This window comes from Halichoeres trimaculatus, unplaced genomic scaffold, assembly GCF_033239565.1.
Source record: "Halichoeres trimaculatus isolate MK-OKI-2021-1 unplaced genomic scaffold, fHalTri1.1 fHalTri1_scaffold_24, whole genome shotgun sequence".
Classification (NCBI taxonomy): Eukaryota; Metazoa; Chordata; class Actinopteri; order Labriformes; family Labridae; genus Halichoeres; species Halichoeres trimaculatus.
Window position 1 is genome coordinate 2,255,122 of NW_027437202.1, and position 19,524 is coordinate 2,274,645.

General features: G+C 44.0%; 1 protein-coding gene across 4 annotated transcripts in view; it reads left to right on the top strand.

Annotated features, from left to right (window-relative positions):
* LOC141786059 (partitioning defective 3 homolog B-like) overlaps positions 1–19,524 on the top strand; it is a 152,947-nt gene that overhangs the window by 15,814 nt on the left and 117,609 nt on the right. For all 4 annotated transcript variants that reach the window (XM_074664760.1, XM_074664762.1, XM_074664761.1 and 1 more), the window contains exon 3: positions 16,720–16,897. In XM_074664760.1, coding sequence (XP_074520861.1) covers positions 16,720–16,897 — 178 coding nt within the window. The remainder of the gene's footprint in view (positions 1–16,719; positions 16,898–19,524) is intronic.

Here is a 19,524-nt window from a genome sequence, read left to right on the forward strand (position 1 = left end):
GCGTTTATGACTTTATTATTATTATGATCTTTTTTTTAACACAACTATTATTTTTTTATGGCGTTTTTTCATGGGGATATGGGCTGTATGAATAACAGTGCGAGTTTGAGGTGAGTAAAGTAGTCAGAAGTATTACAGATAGATTTCTTACTTCCTCTTCAGTAGTCAGTTGAGTCAGCTGTCATCTTGATTAGCTTTGGTACACGAGACATTACACGCTGTACCTGCTTGGCTCCTCGCAGAGCGCCCCGCACACTACAGGATTTGTAGTTGTGAATATTAAACATGTTCATTATCTAGGATCTCTCAATCAGAGGCTTTCTGAGCAGCTCAAACTAGACAAAATCACTCTTAACACGTCCCACGCCATATAAAAATCACACACGATGTCATTTGTAGACATCAAACAATCTGGCCTTTGCTGGCTTTGATCATAAGGAGGAGATTGGGACAAATTTAGCCCAATTATCCTGTAGTGTGTTCCTGCCTTTAAGTGATACTCCGGGATGGAACAAGTTAGGTCCTATCACAAGGTTTAGGGCAGAAATTACCCCTACAGCAGTGACTTTGTGCAGCAGAAGCCCAGGATGCACGCACCAAACACCTCCTCCCTGCTCCTCTGCAGGTTTCCTCTGCACTCAGACGGGGCCATATTTGACTTGACCAAAAACACAAATAAACGGACTCCCACTGAAAAAATCTGATATCGGTCTGCATTCACACTTTAGTAAGTAAAATATGGCCCCGTCTGAGTGCAGAGGAAATCGGCAGAGGAGCAGGTAGGGGGTGTTTGGTGTGTGCGCTCTGGGCTTCTGCTGCACAAAAACACTGTTGAAGGGGTGATGTGGTAGGACCCAACTTGTTCCATCCCGGAGTATCACTTTAAGGTTGAAGTGTGCTTTGGGAAGGCTCAGATGGCCAGTGTGACTACACTCTGAGAGGAACTGCTGTAAGAGCGAGGAGGACTTGTCCCTCTGTGAGTGTTCTGGATAGGGAAAGGGCTCAGCATCATTACATGCTTTCCTATCAGTCCCCAAAATCCAGAAAAGTCGCTAGTTTAGTCGCTAGTTGCTTTTTTGACAAAAAAGACGATGAGCTGTCTGAAAAGTTGCTAAGTACATCGACAGAGTCGCTAAATTGGCAACAACCACTTGCGACGTGACAGCCAATTACCGGTGGTATTATCAGATCTTGATTGAGTGATTAATCCTTTTGTTACTGCACTGAAAGACAAGGCATGTTTTGATACTTGGTACTGCCGAAGCGTTTTGGTCGACGTTGGTGATCTGGGGTACCCAGCCCGAGAAGTGTCTCGAGGGTTCCTGAAGACGTGCCTTGGTATCTCTTGATGCTCTGACTCCAGCCTCAGTCCACTCCTCATGAAACTCTCCACATCTCTTGACATCCCTGTTGCTCGTGTGTCTTTTCCCACATCACCTTTCATCATCACGTCAGCAGTCTTTCCTATGGTTGTTGTCATTTTTCTCACCATCTTTGTTTCTTTATTCCCTACTCTTACAGAAGAAGTCTTTGTGTGAATCATATCTGTTGATTTGCCTCGGTTTAATCCCGACCATGCCAGGTGTCAGCGCCTCCGACAGGTGACAATAAGGCATTACTCAAAACGTGCAAACCCTCTGCAGGAAAAAAAGTTTCGTGAATGGGACGTGATTGCGAGGCGCAGACGTGCTGATTAGCCTTCGACGCTCCGTGACACCTCGCGGCCTCACCTCCCGCTCCCAGCATTCAGTGCAGCGCCGACTGTGTTTGATTGGCATTTGAATAGTCACATAACTCCGCGCACTGTCTGAATGGGCAGTGATGAGCAGGAGCATGAGGTTCAAGTGCGCTGATTAGAAAATGGCATGGCGGGGCGAGGCAGGGTTATTTTTAGCGCTTTTCACAGACAGTGCTTTATGTGAGGCGGGGAGGAGATAGGGAAAGAGCACAAAAGTGATAAAAATGCAAATAAAACAGGAAAAATGAACAGAATAGTCACTGTTTAGTTATCTTATCTTGAAATCAAATTTTATGATTTCATTTTGAACCCATTGAACTTACGGATTACCGTCTCATGAGCCTGACAACTCCAGACTTTACCCCAAACTTGTTGAAGGTCGTCTAAGCTTCATAAAAACCGGATGTGCTGCAGAGATTAATGGAAGCAAGGCGAGGGAAGTTGCTTAGAAGTTAAAGGGAATGCATAATAAAGACGAAGCGTGGACAGTGATAGATTATTACATTTAAATCTCCAGTAAACATACAGTTTATTGAATAAAGCAAGATTATCTCGGTGTCAGTCGGCTGCCTGCAGATCAGATCAGATCAGACTCAAGCGGCTGAATGTTTCGCCCGGCGGGATTCGGTCACTTGAGCTGATTTGATCTCATCAGCCTCGACCTTGATTCAACCCCCCCCTTCGCCTGAGCTCCACGACAGCTCTTCATCTGATTATATTCAATTAACAATACCCCCTGCACACACACTCCCTCTCACACACACAGAGTCACTGAAACTCAGTTTGATTGTAATTATGATGAGAGAACTTGAGGATGGAGAAGACTTCTTGCCGTGCCTGTCTGCTTTTCATTTAACTGCACGCGTGCATTGAGCTTTCTCCTAAAGTTGCACTCTGGAATTTTAATTCCTCCAGATGATCCATTGCTCTACCTTTTGACTTTGAATAATGGCACCTCTCCAAAGTGATTTATCAGCTCACTGAAGCACCAGGCTGGGTTTCAGCGAGGATAAGGCCTGTCTCAGTTTTCTCTGCGCTGGCGTGCGCGTGTGTGTGTGACTTACGGTCATCACGGGCTCAGATCTTGTCCTCTGGTGCCTCTCGTCCTGTTAATTACACGGACTCCCTGTTGCCCTCTGTGTCACCATCACACCACCCATTAGCTCCTAATGGAGTGAGACGGTCAGGCTGTAACCCGACCTGTGCTAGAGGCCAGGGGTGCACGACGTTGGTTGGACTCGTGTTCATAATCAGCGTGACATGAAGACGCTGAGGTTAGCTGCTCGTGCATGCAGATACAGCTGTAAATGAAAGTATTGGCACCCTTTGAATTTTTCTAGAAAATACACCATTTTTCCTGGAAATTGCTGCAATTACAGATGTTTCTGGTATAAATGTGTATTTCTTTTTTGATGAAAAAGAAAAAAGCCAAAATTGACAGTTTTACACAAAATACAAAAAATGAGCCAGACAAAATTGTTGTCACCATTTAGAACTGTGGGTAAAACATTTTATTTTAAGCAGGCGATGCTTGTTTAAACTCAGCTGTGGCATCAACAGTTGCTCGCAATTTAAAAATCACACCTGATGCCAGTTATAATGCATAAAAGTTGAACCAACCTTTGTTTTGTGTGTACATGTGTCCCACCAAGCATGGAGAAGAGAAAGAAGAGCTGAGAAGTGTCTGAAGACTTAAGAAGCAAAATTTGAAAAATCTGAACAATCTCAAGGATACAAGACCATATCCAGAGATCTTGAAGTTCCTTTGTCCACTGTGGGTCATATAATCAAGAAGTTTATAACCCTTGGAAGTGTGGCTAATCTCCCTGGACAGGGACTAAAGAAAAAAATGACTGAAGAATGCAAGGCAGGATAGTTCAAATGGTGGATAAACATCTTTAGTGAACTTCCACACTAATTCAAGCTGTCCTGCAGACTCGGGTGCAGAAGTGTCAGCTTGGACATCTGAATGAGGACACCAAGGAGAACCCCTATGCTGACTAAGAGTCAAGTCAAGTCAAGTCAAACTTTATTTATAAAGCACATTTTAAAACAACTGCAGTTGGCCAAAGTGCTGTACAGACATAAAATCAAGATCAATAAAGGAGACATAAAAAAGCCAGAATGAACTTTTTTGTGAACAGACAAGTCGAAAGTAGAGCTTTTTGGAAAAGCGCGTCAGTCTACTGTTTACAGAAAAGAGAATAAGGCCTACAAAGAAAAGAGCACAGTGCCTACAGTTGATCATAGTGGAGTAGGGATGGGTACCAAACCAGGTACTTTTATAGGTACCATCTTAATTCTGTCTGTAGTACCGAGTACCGATTCACGCAAAGTCAGAAGGTACCATGTTTAGGTACCTAAACGCATCCTTGTGACTGTGAGAGAGTGGAAAGGTAATAGTATTAAAGAGTATTAAAGAATAAATGAGCAAAATTGAAAAAAAACTGTGAGATTTTATAATCAAGAAAATAAGTGATTATTGCCACATAAACAAGCAAAAGTGCTGAAAAAATTGGTACCATTGAGTACTGATACCGTTTACCAGGTACGGGCATCTGTATCGTATTGATTTAAATGTGAAAGGTACCATCCCTTTGGTGGAGGTTCAGTGACGTTCTAGGGTTGTCTTGCTCCCTCTTGCACTGGGTGCCTTGGCAGTGTGCAAGGAGTCATAAAACCTTTGAGACTATCAAAATCTCTTGAGCCCCAATGTGGGGCCTCGTGTCAGAAAGCTGGGTCCGTGTCAGAGGCTATGAGTGGTCCAACAAGACAATGACCCAAGAAACACCAATTAATAGTTGGAGTCAAAGCACTGGAGAGTTCTGGAGTGGCCATCAATGAGTCCGGATCTTAATCCCATTTAACACCTAGGGCAGGGGTGGCCAACCTGTGGCTCTTTGCCTTTCGGTGTGTGGTATATATATATATATATATATATGGATGCCAACTTTGGGATCAGTTGGGATTGATACTTAAGTTTCAGTTTCTCTTCTCTAGTACAATTTAAACACACAAACACAATAAATCTCGCTTTAAAATTTGGAAATGTTTTGATTTTTATTTAATGACATTTCGTTTATGTGTGAGAGGAATTGTGTTTGCAAGACCACGTGTGTGACGTGGCTCTCCGTAGTACCACGACCATTTTTGTAGCTCTTGATCTCTGACTGGTTAGCCACCCCTGACCTAGGGGGAAGTCTCAAACTTGCTCATGCAAGCAAGCACCCTTCGAATCTGAGAGACCGGGAGCAGTTTGCAAAAGAAGAGTGGTCCAGAATTCCATTTGAGAAGTGCAGGAAACTTGATGATGGTTATAAGAAGTAATTGGTGTCAGTTATTTCCTCCGAAGGGTGTGCAGGGTGTCCAGCCTATTTTTTGCGTTTTGTGTGAAATTGTGTTTATTTTGCCTTTTTTCTTCAGCTTTTTTGTGTTTTCCCAATGCACATTAAGTGAATAAACACATTTATACCAAAAAAACATTTGGCGTATTTCCCCTGCCTGCTTTTGCTCTCCATACAGCCGGCTGATGCTCCACAAACACCAACAACAACCCTTGACGTCTTCATTCACACCGTTGTGGAGCATCTTCCTGTTCTGCTCTGTGTTTGTTGTTGTCAGCTCGCTGTGATTTTTGGCACAGCAGCCTGTAGAGGAGCTAATCACACCAGCTAATGATCTCTTATAGATCAACTTGTTTACAGCAAATCTACTCTCTGACCTTAGCAGCCTCACACCATCTGTTTTCCTCCATGACATCGCCCCGATCGTGTATGTGTGTGTGTGTTTAACTGACGGCGTGTGAAAGCGAAGTGTGTTTTCCCTCCGCTCTCTAAATCTCAGCTCACTCCAACTGCTAATAACTCAAATCAGCAGAAAGTCACACTCCCGGACGTGTGTGTTTGTGCAGCAGCAGTGTGTACTTCCACAGCTACTGAAGGAGAAATGTGTGTAACACTGAATCTCGCTCATTTAGCTCCGAGTATTTAATGATTTCAGCTGAAACCACATCTGTGCCCTTTGTTTTGCACACCAGAACACACGATTATTGTTGTCAGTCATTTTTTTCACGGCCTCTCGTCCTCGTCAGAGAACTGATTGGTCTAATGAATAGAGCGCTGCGAGTGGTAATGCGTCTGAATAGGCCACTCCACTCATTAGCCAGCCTACTCCTGATATAGGAACGACATATGGAAAGGAGGAGGTGCAGTTTTTGATCTGACGTACTCGGAGTAGCTCCTTCGTCGAGGTGACTGTGTAGTTGGAGCTGCTAACCCTTCACCTCTGTATATACAGATGGATGATGCTGTCAAGAGGTGTTCTCCGCTTGTGAGTCTTGCAGACATGTAATGCTGCACAAATCCCCTGCAGCCTTTGATGTTGAGTCAATAACTATCTAATAAGGCGCGTTGGCAGGAACACATATGTTGATGGGTGTGTGAAAAGCTGCAGGTGAGGCAGCTTTTTCTTTTCCTGCACAAAACACCCTCAGGCTGAGTGATGCTGGCTTTCCATGGCAACGGCAGGCACTGAATGCCGAGGATGTATAGATCATTTATACACCAACCTGCGTGTGTTTACGCCTGAAGATGTAATCCGAGCTGAAGAACGGCATCTGGGAGAAATTTTGAGGTCATGGAAGCCCTTTGACCCAGAAATGGATGCTTTTACATCAAAGCCACTCAGGAAATGAGTGAGTTATTAATATTTTTATGAAGAGTTGTAATAAAAAGAGCAGGTAACACCTTTGCAGAGCCATTAATATCAGTCAAAAGCAGCAAATGCAGGAAGAAAAAAGGTGACGTATGGTTTGAAATGTCAAGGGAGGGCAGATGGAGGGAAGAGGAGGCAGCCTGTGGAGGAGAAAGAGCCACAGGTGAGAGGGCGCCAGCCTCCCAGCTCAGAGTTAATCACTCCTTCTATTTCTCTGTCAGATCCCGCGAGGAAGGAAGGAGGAGGAGGAGGCGGGTGGTTGGAGGGAGCAGCTGGCCTTGCGGCGGCCACAGGGAAAAGAAAGCTGATTATTAGTCTCCGGCTCTTGACTTTTGGGGAAGAGAGCTGGAACATGAGTGTGATTTCCTCCTCTATGTGTGTGTGAGTGTGTGTGTTTTCATGCACATTTATGAGGGGAGGTTATGAGTTTGCAGGGGGGGAGCATGCAGTCCTTTGTGTGCTTGTGTGTCATGTCCACAGATGTGAAACCAGTGTAACCAGCGCTGATGTGTTTGCACTGCAGGAATGATGAACGAGCCGGTTTGATATTTGTGTGTAGCCGCTCTGAGAAATATGAGGCCTGGAGCTCCCCCGTCACCCCTCCGCCCTCCTCCCTCCTCCTCCCTCTCGGCCTCTGGGGCATGTGTGATTTATGAAGAGTTTACCCTCTCCCTTTATGAGTGTGCATAAATAATAATGTGACTTGTCATGGTGCAGAGCGGGCGCTGCGGTACCTCAGCTGGTGGCTCGCTTTGTGAGTGTGTGTGCTCGCACATGCTCAATCACTGCAGCCTCTTGGACGGACGTGAGTGGCTGTTTTTGCCTTCTACATACTGCATGTGAATGTAGTATATAGTACGCACTACCTACTACCTACTGCTTTTGCTTGCAGTATGTAGTCTGACTGTTCTGTTGGGTCTGTTTTGTAGCATACTGCTCTGGTTTGCAGTTGTCGTAATTATTAAAGTAAAAAACAATCTGTGGGTAGATCTTGGCATTTCAGTTATTTTGTTAAGAATCTATTTTGTACACAGAATCATCAAATTTGATTTTTAATCCTACACCAAAAGTTATATCCATTCCATTCCATTTTCCAACGCCTATCCGGATTGCGGGGCAGCAGTGCCATCAGCAAAGACCAATGACCCCTGTCCCCGGCCACTTCCATCAGCTACTCTGAAGGGATACCAAGGTGTTCCCAGGTCAGTTGAGAGGTATAATCTCTCCATCGTGCCCTGGGTCAATCCCCGGGTCTCCTCCCAGTTTGACATGCCCAAAACACTTCCCCAGAGAGGCGTCCAGGAGGCATCCTCACCAGATGCCCGAAACCACCTCATCTAGCTCCTCTTGATGCCAAGGAGCAGTGGCTCTACTCCGAACCCTATCTCTAAGGCTGAGTCCAGAGACCTTTCAGAGAAAGCTCACTTCAGCCACTTGTATCTGGGATCTTGTTCTTTCAGTCACTACTCATAGCTCGTGGCCATAGGTAAGGGTCGGAACGTGGATTGACTGGTAAATTGAGAGCCTTGCCTTCCGGCTCAACTCTCTCTTCACCACAACAGACCGGTGTAGCGACCACATCACTGGCAATGTCGTCCCGATCCGTCTGTCAACCTCTCGCTCCATTTCCCCCTCACTCGTGAACAAGACCCTGAGATACATGAACTCCTCCACTTAGGGCAAAGACTCTCACTCCACCTTGGGTGAGTAATCCACCCTTGTCCGACTGAGAACCATAGCCTTGGACTTAGAGGTGCGGATCGTCATCTTGGTTGCTTCACACTCGGCTGCAAACTGCTCCAGTGCGAATTGGAGATCAGTGTTGGGTGAGGCCAACAAGACCACATCAACCGCAAAAAGCAGAGATGGGATCCTGAGACCCCCAAACCTGACTCCCTCCGCCACTTGACTGCGCCTAGAAATCCTACCAATAATCAACAGAATCGGTGACCAAGGGCAGCCCTGGCGGAGTCCAACCCTGACTGGTAACAAGTTTGACTTACTGTTGGCAATGCGGACCAAACTTTCACTCCGGAAATACAGAGTCTGGACAGCCCGTAAGAACGGGCCATTGACTCTATATTCACCTGTTTTACGACTGGAAGTGACGAGATTAACCGATTCACTTCCGTCTAACGTTAGTGTTGTTGTATTGTAGTTATAATGCTGACTAATTCCAGTAGATGGCGGTATTTCACCAAAACCTGCAACCTGCATTGACGAACAGCGTTAGCGTCATGCATTGTGGGAAACAGTATGCCAGTTAGACTGGTCCGTTGCACACTGAGAAATTTTCCTGGATCAGTAGGGCATCAGGGGATTTTTGGCATACTGCAGATTTTGCAAGTTTTCGCATACTGACTACTGCATACTGAATTTTAGATAAAATAGTAGGCACGGCTAGTTGTAACTTTTCTTTGATGCAACATTTTCTCTGCATGTATTCCTCTTTCCTGTCATCCCCTGTTGAGTCAGCCTTTGCTGAACACCAGGTCTGAAGAGATACGGCAGAGTCCATCCTCCTCTCCTGTTGTATTGTCCCTGAAGCAAAACAACATATCTGGGTCATCATTTGCTAAATTTGCATGGATGCAAATGCTTAAACCACTGCAGCCGCGCTGACTAAAAACAGGCTGCGTTTTGTTTGCTCTGTAGTGTTTAGATCGCTGTGTCTGAAGCATCAAAGAGGCGTTATGTTCAATGACGAACACTGGATCTGCTGGCTTCTCTTCAAACAGTAAGAAAGAGACATTTAAAGGTTCAAACAGTGACGTCTGTGAACGCCAGGCTCACCGCTGCCTCGACAAGCTGCAGTATGCATCTGTTTTATATGCTCCACTTCATGAGTGGCAGTCAGCGTGTCTCTGTACCCGCCTTTTGTTTTCTTTTTTAATCTTCCCTGCTTCATTTGACTTGCTGTGTGTGTGTGGGCCCGCAGCCAGGTGTGTGTGTTCCTGAGAGGTAATCCCTCACATCTGGTAGTGTGTTGTATAGATTCAGGCTGGAGGAGAAGCAGGATTACACCCGCGCTCACCGGTAATACAAACGATTTTCTACTTGTTTCAAAAAACACAGGTCAAACATTCCTCCCATGGCCTGGAAACGTGTGTCTGTGCACATGTGTTTGTTTGCATTGGCTGTGCCCTTGAACGTGGATTAGTTATTGATATCTGCTTGAGTTCATGTAAATACCTCTTTGGAGTGTTGTTTGAACACTGCTTTGTGGACGATTTGCGTAATACACAGTTGGAAAATTGCAGGAATTAACATTTTGCACTGCTAGATCTTGAAAAGTAGAGTTTCAAAATTCAAAAAAAGAAGCAATGGGAGTGATGTCTGTTGTTCATCAGCTGATCAAAAAATGAAGATCACAGCCTCTTCCTGATGTCAAAGGCTAAAAAATTTTCTCTCGGTGAACGTGGTCTGATTGTTGAGCCTCACAAGCAAAGGTCATTTTGGATTTCTTCTGAGATCTTGAGGATTATGGAACTAAAAAGTCCAGAGGTAGACCCAGAAACATCTTACCAGCACTGAGCCAGAAGATCCGACATTGGACCATCCTGGACCCAACTAAAGGCTGTTACTGGAGCCCAATAACCATTAGACGTCGTCTGAGAGAGAAGAGCTTAAAGAACAAAACACATCTTCAATGGCCTCGTCTCCTTCAACGCCACAAACTCGCCGTTTGGACTTGATCCTTCAACAGACCAATGGAGCTCCAAGTTGGTCAGGGGCGTCAAACGGCGGCTGGCTCTGTGGAGATGTTGCAGGGGGCCTCCTTCATGACTGAGGGCCCTGGTCTCTGTGGTGATGACTTGGTTTCTGGACTTCTTCCAGAGGAATCAGCTCACTCTTTGGGCCATCCTGATGTTCCCCTGATCTAAATCACTCTGAGAACATTTGGAGATGGATCGCGAGGGACGTTTCGAGAAATGGACCAGGTCTAGTGGATAATCCTCCATGAAGACATCTTTGAACAGGTTTGTGTAACTGAAACTTGCAGAGAGGAGACAAAAGGCTTTAAGCTCCTTCATTTTTTACTTGCAGAGCAATTTTTTTATTGTTTTTAAACCCATTTGTGAGTTGATTTCACATGTATTATACCATAGTGTGATGTTGGTATATTTCACTAAACGCGTCACGAATTACAATTACCTGCTCGTCTATTATAAAAGCAAAGAAGTGCCTGAGTCTTGTTCTAAATTGATGATGCCATGGGTATCAGGAGCTGGATTTCTGCTCAGCTGTGGTGACACACCTCTTAAACCTGAACACTGTCAGTATTCACCACACTCTACAACCGTGGAGAAACCCATTCTCTGCACATTATGCCTGCTCTTTGTAGAGAATATTAAAGGGCTTCTTCACCTTATTTTGAAAAAGGAAAGAACAGATGTTAAACAGCACCCAGACTCCATTGAGATGCAAAAGTAGGCCTTGCAACACATCCCAATCCGACAATGCAAGGCTGTCAGATACAGCTGTGGTGTTTTCTGAAAACACACACCGGCTGGATCGTGGAGTAGTGGAGGCCTTTATTTTCTCCTTTCTGATTCAGATTTTCGCGCTCTGTCCAAAATCGTCTCACTTTGACAAAAAAAAAAAAAGAAGTGCATGAGTCAGAAGCTTCCTGTGTGTGTTTGTGTGTGTGTGTACTGTATATATGATTGCCTCAGCGTGTGTATGTATGTGAGATGATTGGGTTACCACCACACCACTGTCAGGACGCCGCGCGCCGAGATGCTTCTGAATTATGCATCCCTCGTTCAAAGAGAGAATGAAGAATAGTGTGTGAGGGAGAAAACGCAGAAGAGGGAAGCGGTCGTAAGATAAATGACAACAGCACAAAGCAGAGCATCTCAATAGACTGCTACCACACACACACACACACACACACACTCACGCTCACACACACACCCACGCAGCAGTGCTCGACAGAGATGAGAGAGGGGAAGAAAAATGGGTTGATTAGTACCAGAGAATGAAATAGGGAAGTGTGTATGTTTGTTTGTGAGGTTGTGTGTGTGTAGTGATGCTTATGTAAAGGCTGGAGGCTCCTGGAGCACCAGCATGCAGTCGCATTCCACTAAAGCAAGGGGGCACTGTTCATCCTCTATGAGTGGTAAAGTGTGTGTGTGCGTTTAAACAATGTTTTACAGCGCCTGCTCATCCTTTATGGCTCATATATGTGTGATTGTGTGTGTGTGATGCATGGAGCTAATTAATTCCTCGCATGTGCGTCAGTTATTAAAATGCTCAACACTTCTGTGTGGAGGTTGCAACATGTAAAGCTGTTGCAGTGTTTGCAGCAGTTGGTGGTGAGAATTAAAAAACAGCAGTGCATGAAAAACTGCATTTTGCCTCAGCTCACCTGGATTAAAGTCAATACTATAAAGTAAAAAAATTCTATGCAATGATAAAAGCTAGTGAATAATAATCAAAACAAGTGTTTTGATTTCTGGAACTGTGTACTCGATGTCTTAGATTTTTAATTTTTTTAAAATTGTACAAATTTTGAAATTTACACCCCAAAAAATTCCCAAAATTTCAAAACATTTCCAAAAATTTTGGAACTTTTTTTTAATTTTAATTTTCTGACATTGTTGAAATTTTTAATTTTTTAAATTTCAACAATGTCAAAGTTTAATTTAAAATTTGAACTGTAAAAAAATTGCACAAATTTTTTGAATTAAAAATTTCAACTGCAAAAAATTTGCCAAAAAAGTGCTTTTTTATTTGATTTTTTTAAATGCAAAAGAAATTATCTTTTAAAAAATTGTAAACGTTTTTGAATTGTCAAAAACAAAAACAAATTTTTTTTAAAAATCTGCCAAAATTTCAATCAATTAAAAAAAAAAAAAAAATTCTAAAATTTCTAAAATTTTGAAAGAATTCTTTAATTTGATTTTATATATTGATTAAATACTCAACTTGTCATTAGTTGTTGTTTGCTTATGTTTTGCCACATATTAAGTATCCAATTAAGCCAGCGTTTTGTCTGTCAACTAAATCCATCCACACAGAATAAAAATCTGTAATTTCTTCCAGATTTGTCTTTTTGTAGATGTAGTTATCTTCCCAGGGCTGAAAAACTTGAGATTAGCCACAGGTGCATGGAAAGTTGGTGGGCTGTTGATGTTGTAGGAGTCGAAGTAGAGCGGTGGCTTTATTGACAGATGGGATGAAGAATTAGTTCAACAAAATGCTAAATGCTAATCATCAATACCCTCTGTAAGAAATCAAAAAAATCTTTAATTCACTTATATTTTATAAAGCTACAAGGAGCCACTGCAAAGGAGTCAAAGAGCCACAGTTTGAAGACTGAAATAACCAGAAATAAAACACAGCTTTAAGACATCCTGAGCCTGTTTGTGCTTGCTTCCCCTCATTTCTCTGTAAGTAGTTCAGTCTAAATGCACCCTGGCACACAGCAAAGCCATTTGATGTAATGTAGGTTAAACCGAAGCATGCACAAGGCTTCACAACATGCATTGGTTGATCAAAATTAGCAAAATACTAATGTGTTCTAGCATTACAGGATACATGGTGTGGGTGGGTGTATTTTCTCCTCTCTGAAAAATAAGTGTGTTATTTCACTGCTGAGCGTAAAGTGCAGTATTTTCTACCTCTAGGCAGCGAGTATGGGGATCCTCACAGACAGTGTTTATCTCTCTCTCTGCTTCACGCATGGTTTTGCTCATGCCTTTCATGTATGTCATGATTATCGCTTTAGCTCTGCAACACACACACACACAGACGCACACAGTCCTCACAGCCAGTCTGGTCACGTTGGATATAAGCGCCACGTCCTGATTTACCGACGATCATAACATGACAACAAAAAGGCTTCAGTCATTTGTATTTGGCACGGGTATCAGTGTGTGAGTGTGTGTTTGTGTGTGTGTGTTATGGAAATGAGACATAGGGGTCACATTATTCAACAGTAGTTGACATGCAGCCTCCCCAGGTCCATATCAATATCCCCCCACAGACGCAGCAGGAAAAATAAGGCGATTTGTTACCTGGAATACTAATGGCAGTCAGCAGGGAGGAGAGAAACCTTTGTGTTAGATAAACACACCGAGCCATCAAGGTGCTGTTCTCCATCCAGGGGTTACCAGGTCCTCCAAAAAAACACCTCAGCGCCGCAAACCCGCTGTTTGCTTTGGAAAAATAAACCCTCCACACGTTTTCCTGGTGGTATTTACACTTTTAATGATCCCTTCTGCACAGATTGGCTGAATATGATCTGTAACAAGGAGTAAATAAGCAGCGTTTCCTGAAGTGCGTTGAGCAGAATTATTCTGTTTCAACAGGGGAGGAAAGTTAGAATATTAAAGTCTGGGTTGAATTACAGAAAAACAAACAGAATTCTTTTTAATGATCACCCGAAGAGATATGCAGATTGTTCAAGTTTGCAGAAACTTAGGTTGGTTGAATGCAGGATTAAAAAAGATTGAGTCGTCACCTTATAGCATGGAGTTCACTTTAAAGTAGGGATGTTCCATACCACTCTTATCAGAACAACACCAGTACGAGTACTCCCTATTGAAAAAATGAAAAAACTGAAATAGAAAATAAACAGTTTATCTGTTAAGTTTCCCTGGTTCATTCATGTTGTTTGAACAGAGGGACTTGCTTGTCGTAAGATTGTTTTGCTTTGAGTATCGGTTGCTGGTATCTGCAGCCTTTGCAAGTATGGATACCTTGAAAAAGGCCGGTATTGGCCCTATACGGATACCAGTTCTCGCCAATCCCGACTTCCAAGGTAGGGTTCGCAGGAATTTTCGTTCCTTGTTAGTAAACACAACATTCAAACTAGGCTCCTCCTCCTTGGCTCAGTGCCAGCAGCAGCACACACCCACATCCTCCAACTGAAGCTACGTTAACACGCTCACTAGCCAACCTTGTTAAGTGAAAAAATGCAACTGTTTGGCTTTTTGTTTCACTTTGGTTGTGTTTTTCTTTCTCCATGTTATGTCCACTATCGTAGCTACTCACATTAGCTTCCACTTGCTAATGTCTACACATAAAGTCACTTGCACGCTGGGCTCTCTGTGATAGGCTCAGCCCAGAAACATCCCGACATAACCATAACATCAACACCCAGGCAGAGGAGAGGGTTTGAGGCAGACATAGACACTGACACACATGTATAGAGGCCCAGAGGAGATGATTGTGCAGGATTATTCCTGTAAAAGTTGACTTTTGTTTCAAGGGAACTCCTGCAGACCCTACCTCTAAGGTTATGATGTAAAATTTGTGATTAAAGGAGCCAAAGGGCCATTTTTCTTGCTCCAAATGAAGCGATGCATGATTCACTCTGTTGATACTCATGTTTGATTGAGTGATGAGAGAAAGCAGCAGGGCGGCCTTCATCCGCATCACTCCCCTGCCTGTGTCAGCCGTAAAAAAAAATAAACTCCAGAAAAGCAAATCATCATCACCCTCCCTCCTTCCTCCAACACATTAAAGAAGTTGTTGTTGTTCAAAACGAATGAATCGCTTTTGATGGCGCCTCACGACTGAGCCGCCGCACGCGCACATCATCACCACCACGCTCCGAGACTTCTGCCTGCTTTGATTGATGCTGTCAGCGAGTTTGGAGAAAGAAAGTCGCGGGGAGATAAGAAGGAAGAGGAAGGCAGATAAAGGAGGGAGAGAAAGAGCTGGAGGAGCATCCATCATGCGGCGCAATCTGATTGTTTTCTCGGCGTTCTGTCATTTCTTTTCTCCTCCTCTTCCTCATCTCTCCTTTCTCTCGCACAAAACAGTCAAATCGTCTTTGCATGGCGCCGTCCAGGTGTCACGAGGATATTGAATCACAGGAGGTTGAGGTGAGAGGCGGCGTTGCGGCTTGATGGATGATACATATCTCACCGCCTCCTCTTTGCTTATTGTTTACACACACACTCAAAGCATCCGCTCTCCTTTTGTCGTTAATTGACGTCTTCCACTCATCTGTTGTTTTATTCCCATCCCTTGTTCCTCTGCGGTTATTGCTTTTCATTAAGTGGTCATTTCCTCCACCTAATGAGAGCGTCACGCCGCCACACGCCCATTTATCAAACCCACGTCTTCGCCAACACACACGCGTTCCCCTTCGCTCTATCTGCCATCATGTCCCTGTCTCAATTAGGGATGTTTGTCGTCCCTCTGCCCTCTATCCCCGCTTCATTTGGACGCCCCTGTCTCGTTGTGGCAGCCGTGTCATTGTGTTTGACAGCTTCTCATTCTCCTGTCAGATCTCATTTGACTCCTAATTTCATACATGCACACCTCGCCTTGCCCTGAACCTCTGAGTCTTTGCTGCGACGTTTGGTTAAATAAGACAAATATTGTTGCTGAGGAGACAGAAATCAGCTCACCCAATCAGGATGGTCTTGCGATTTGATTTTTGGGGTGCCAATTTGATTTAAATTGCAATTCATGGATATTTACAATTTTTGCGTTTTTTAGTTTGCTTTTTTGACTCCAGACCATATTAAAAAGTTTGAAAGAATCAAATATATAAAGAAAAACAAAAGTAAGAAAGTGTATAGAAAGTGCAAAAAGGTCCATAAGAAAATAAATGATGTCAGCTTGTCCATCATTCTCCAGTTCAGCCAGCCTCCACCTCCACAGGGTCCAGGACTGAGCTTCTTCAGCAGTCATGCTCCAGCTCTTCCAATGTGGCGTTGGTGTCCAGTGTTAGCTCTGTTAGCCATGGATGGAAGGACAGGTTGATGTCGTCACTTCTTAACTCACACCTGAGAACCAGCACAGCGTCTTCACCCCCTTCTCCTCACCTTGTGGGGAAACATCCGGCCTAGCACCAGTTAGCATTGACATGCTACAGGCTGCTATCAGCTGATTTCACATGTAAACAATGCAGCCATGGTTACATAAAGGATCTCCAGACAAACACAGGAGCAAAAGTAGTGGTGGTTTGGTGTCCACGACCAACAAATCACCAATTTATTGTTTTCCTGTGACAAATGCATTCCTTGACTTTTGAATCAGAAAAATTCAATTAAAGGGAGAAAAAAACAAAACACAAATGTGCAACCAAATCAGTTGTTTTTATTCATATAATTATAAGCTTGGTTTCATTGAAAAATATTATTTTTTCAGGGTTAGATTGACATAATTTAAAAATTTAACCCATGTATTAGCATCACGGTATCAGCATTGTCCCACACAAACACACTCCGTGTCCCACATGTGACTTGTAAGCACCCTACAGCAAAGTGTTGAAGCTTAACGCTGTGTGTGTGTGTCTTTTCCAGCTTGTGGCGGTGTTCGATGAAGTCCCTCGCAGCAGGACGGACAGCCCCAGAGAGAGCATGTCCAACGGCTACTCCAGCGCCACCGCCAGCCCCGAACCCATCGCCTACTACCCCCACCTGCAGTACCTGGAGCCGGCCAGAGGGGAGATCGAAGTGAACGAAGCCAGCCTCAAAGCAAGTACGTAGCATCATCAAACTTTCCCAACTTAGTGTGAAGTTTTTTCTTGTTGTTTTCACATCCATGTCAAAGTTTTAATCTCCGCAGAATCATCAAACACCTTATGAAACATCGCCCAATCAACACTCTCACAATCTTTCTGCATGTGAGAAAGAGATTTGTGGAACAGCAGGAAGTTTTTACGGGTTGATGTGTGAGAAAAATCAAAAAGTACATTTATGAAACAGCTGTAAAGAGAGATTGTCGCTCATGTGTCAATTTCTTCCCCTTCTTCCTTAAAGGAAGTCTGTTAAGCTGTTTGATTTAATGATGAACGTGAGATTAATAAGAGCGACTCTGCTTCTTCATTCTGTCTTTGTCAGGACTTTGTTCTTCCTTCACTGACGAAAGCTTCCCTCTGTGCTTCATTAGGGTGATGGATGTACCCTGAAACTATCTTGATAAATTAACACTTTAAACATGATGTCGTCATTTTTTATCGCGTTAAAACCAATGAAATACTCTTACCACCACCTTTAGTAGTGCTTTACACATCATCCATTTAGTTCAAGTTGCATCATTTTTGTCCCTAGCTGCAAAAAAAAGAGACCTCACTGGATTAAATGATGCTTTCAGATAGCTCCAATAATTATAAAACCTGAAAACTTAATGAGAAAAATGAGCGAAAAGCTGCTTTTGATCCTGCATCACTCAGCCTCTCATTCCTCTTTTTTTTATTTCCGTGCTATCACAGTTTTTTTTGTTCCACCAGTCTATTTTCTGCTCCTCTCTGCTCCTTCAGCTCCCCTCGGTATCTAGCTGTTGCTCTTATCTTCCTTTTTCATCTGTGAATGCAACAGCAGAAAGGCGAGAGAATTTCAATGTCAGGCAGTGTTGAGAGTGTGGAGTCATACTATTACTGCTGAATAGATTTAATAAATGATCCCCTGTGCTAAAAGTGTCGCAGGGAGAAAAAAAAATCCTCTTTTTCTGCTTAAAGGGCTCAGAGGCTTGATTAAGGTCACAGATTTTAAAGCAGAATGAGAGAAACTCAGGCTCTAGTTCGTGAATGTGCGGCTGTGGTTGCTCCTCTTGTGTATGGATGAAGCGGATGAATTTTGGGAAACATCACGAGACGAGTCAGCGATCCGCCTGAGGGGGATTTTGTCTTGTGAATTATTTGTTCGGTTTAAGTTCCAGCTATAAATACGTTCTGTAAATAATCCACAACATCCTTTTTGTCCGTGCCAGACGAGAAGTCTGCAGACCACCCTGCTTCCTTTCTCCATCTGCTGGAGAAAACAGCCGCTCATACACACACCTGCCCTTTGCCACCCCTCTCCACTCTGCCCACTCTACTATTCAGCCTCCACCACCTGCTGTCCAGCTCCCCACCAGGCCCTCTAGACCCTCACCCGTCACCCCCATCCTCCCAGCGCTAACTAGATTAGCACTGTAGCCTGTTAGCATGCCCTGTTTCCAGCCGAGCGTGAATAGACTAATTCCAACCCTCCTCCTTTAAGTCCTACCCGCCTTGTCTTTACCCCAGTGGGACCTCCTCCTGCCCCCACCTCCTATACATCCTGCACCCCAGCCCTGTTGAACCCTGACTAACTCAGTTATGATGTGACCCCGTGACGCCCCTCGCCAGACTCTCTGAATGTGACAAAAGAAGCTGGTTAAACAACGCAGCACAGATTGAGGATGGCGTGAGATCAGCTGACACTTCACGGATTGTAACATCATTTCATAGCAAAGGAGACACCCAAGCTAATCTGAATCCTCTCTTTAAGTTTGGCTGATTAGCATTCACACAGGACAGGAAGTAGCTCAGTAATCAGTCAGGCATCAAAGTGTTTGTGTTTCAGGTTTGGCTGCTTGTTTGAACAGGCTGATTGGACTTCACACTGCCCCAGTGGGATGATTAGACCTGCATTGATCTGCTCCTGCACACACACACACACACACACACACACAAGGCTGAGTCCTTATCGCATCATCCCATGAGCAGCCTGAGCTATCGATCGGTAGAAAAACAAGACCACCCTGTCCCGTGGCAGGAAAACACACAGAAATATTACTCACACTGAAAGGCAAACGCTCCGATTATTAGCCAGCCTAACACACACATACATACTCAGTCAGACAGCAACATGACTCCACCGTGTTTTGATCCCTGCCCCGCCAGTGAACTTCCACTACAGCATCCACGGCTGAAAACAAGAGCGAATTCTTAAAATAAACCCTGAATTGCATAAGCAGCCTAGTTAGACACAGAGAGAGCCACAGATGGAGAGTCTGAGGCGGATAAACACGGAGCTGGCAGAGTCCACAAAGCCTCTTCAGGTCTCTCCAATTACACAAATCTCAACGGAAAGATAACGGGGAGGGGGAACACAGCTTGGGTCTGTTTCAGTTTTGTTTCTCCGGCCTTGAAGCGGGAGGTGGCCGGGATGAGTGTGGTGGGCGAGGGATATTTAAAGTCGAAGGGTACCTCGTGGTTGTGGCTTTGCAGCTCTGTTTCAGGAGGCAAACCACTTCTCTCTACCCTTTTATAGTAGCAGTACACTGTGTATAAACAGAGAATACTGCAGAGTAGGCCTCTGCGATTAAACAATAAAGACATATGTTGAGAAATAACTTTTCCT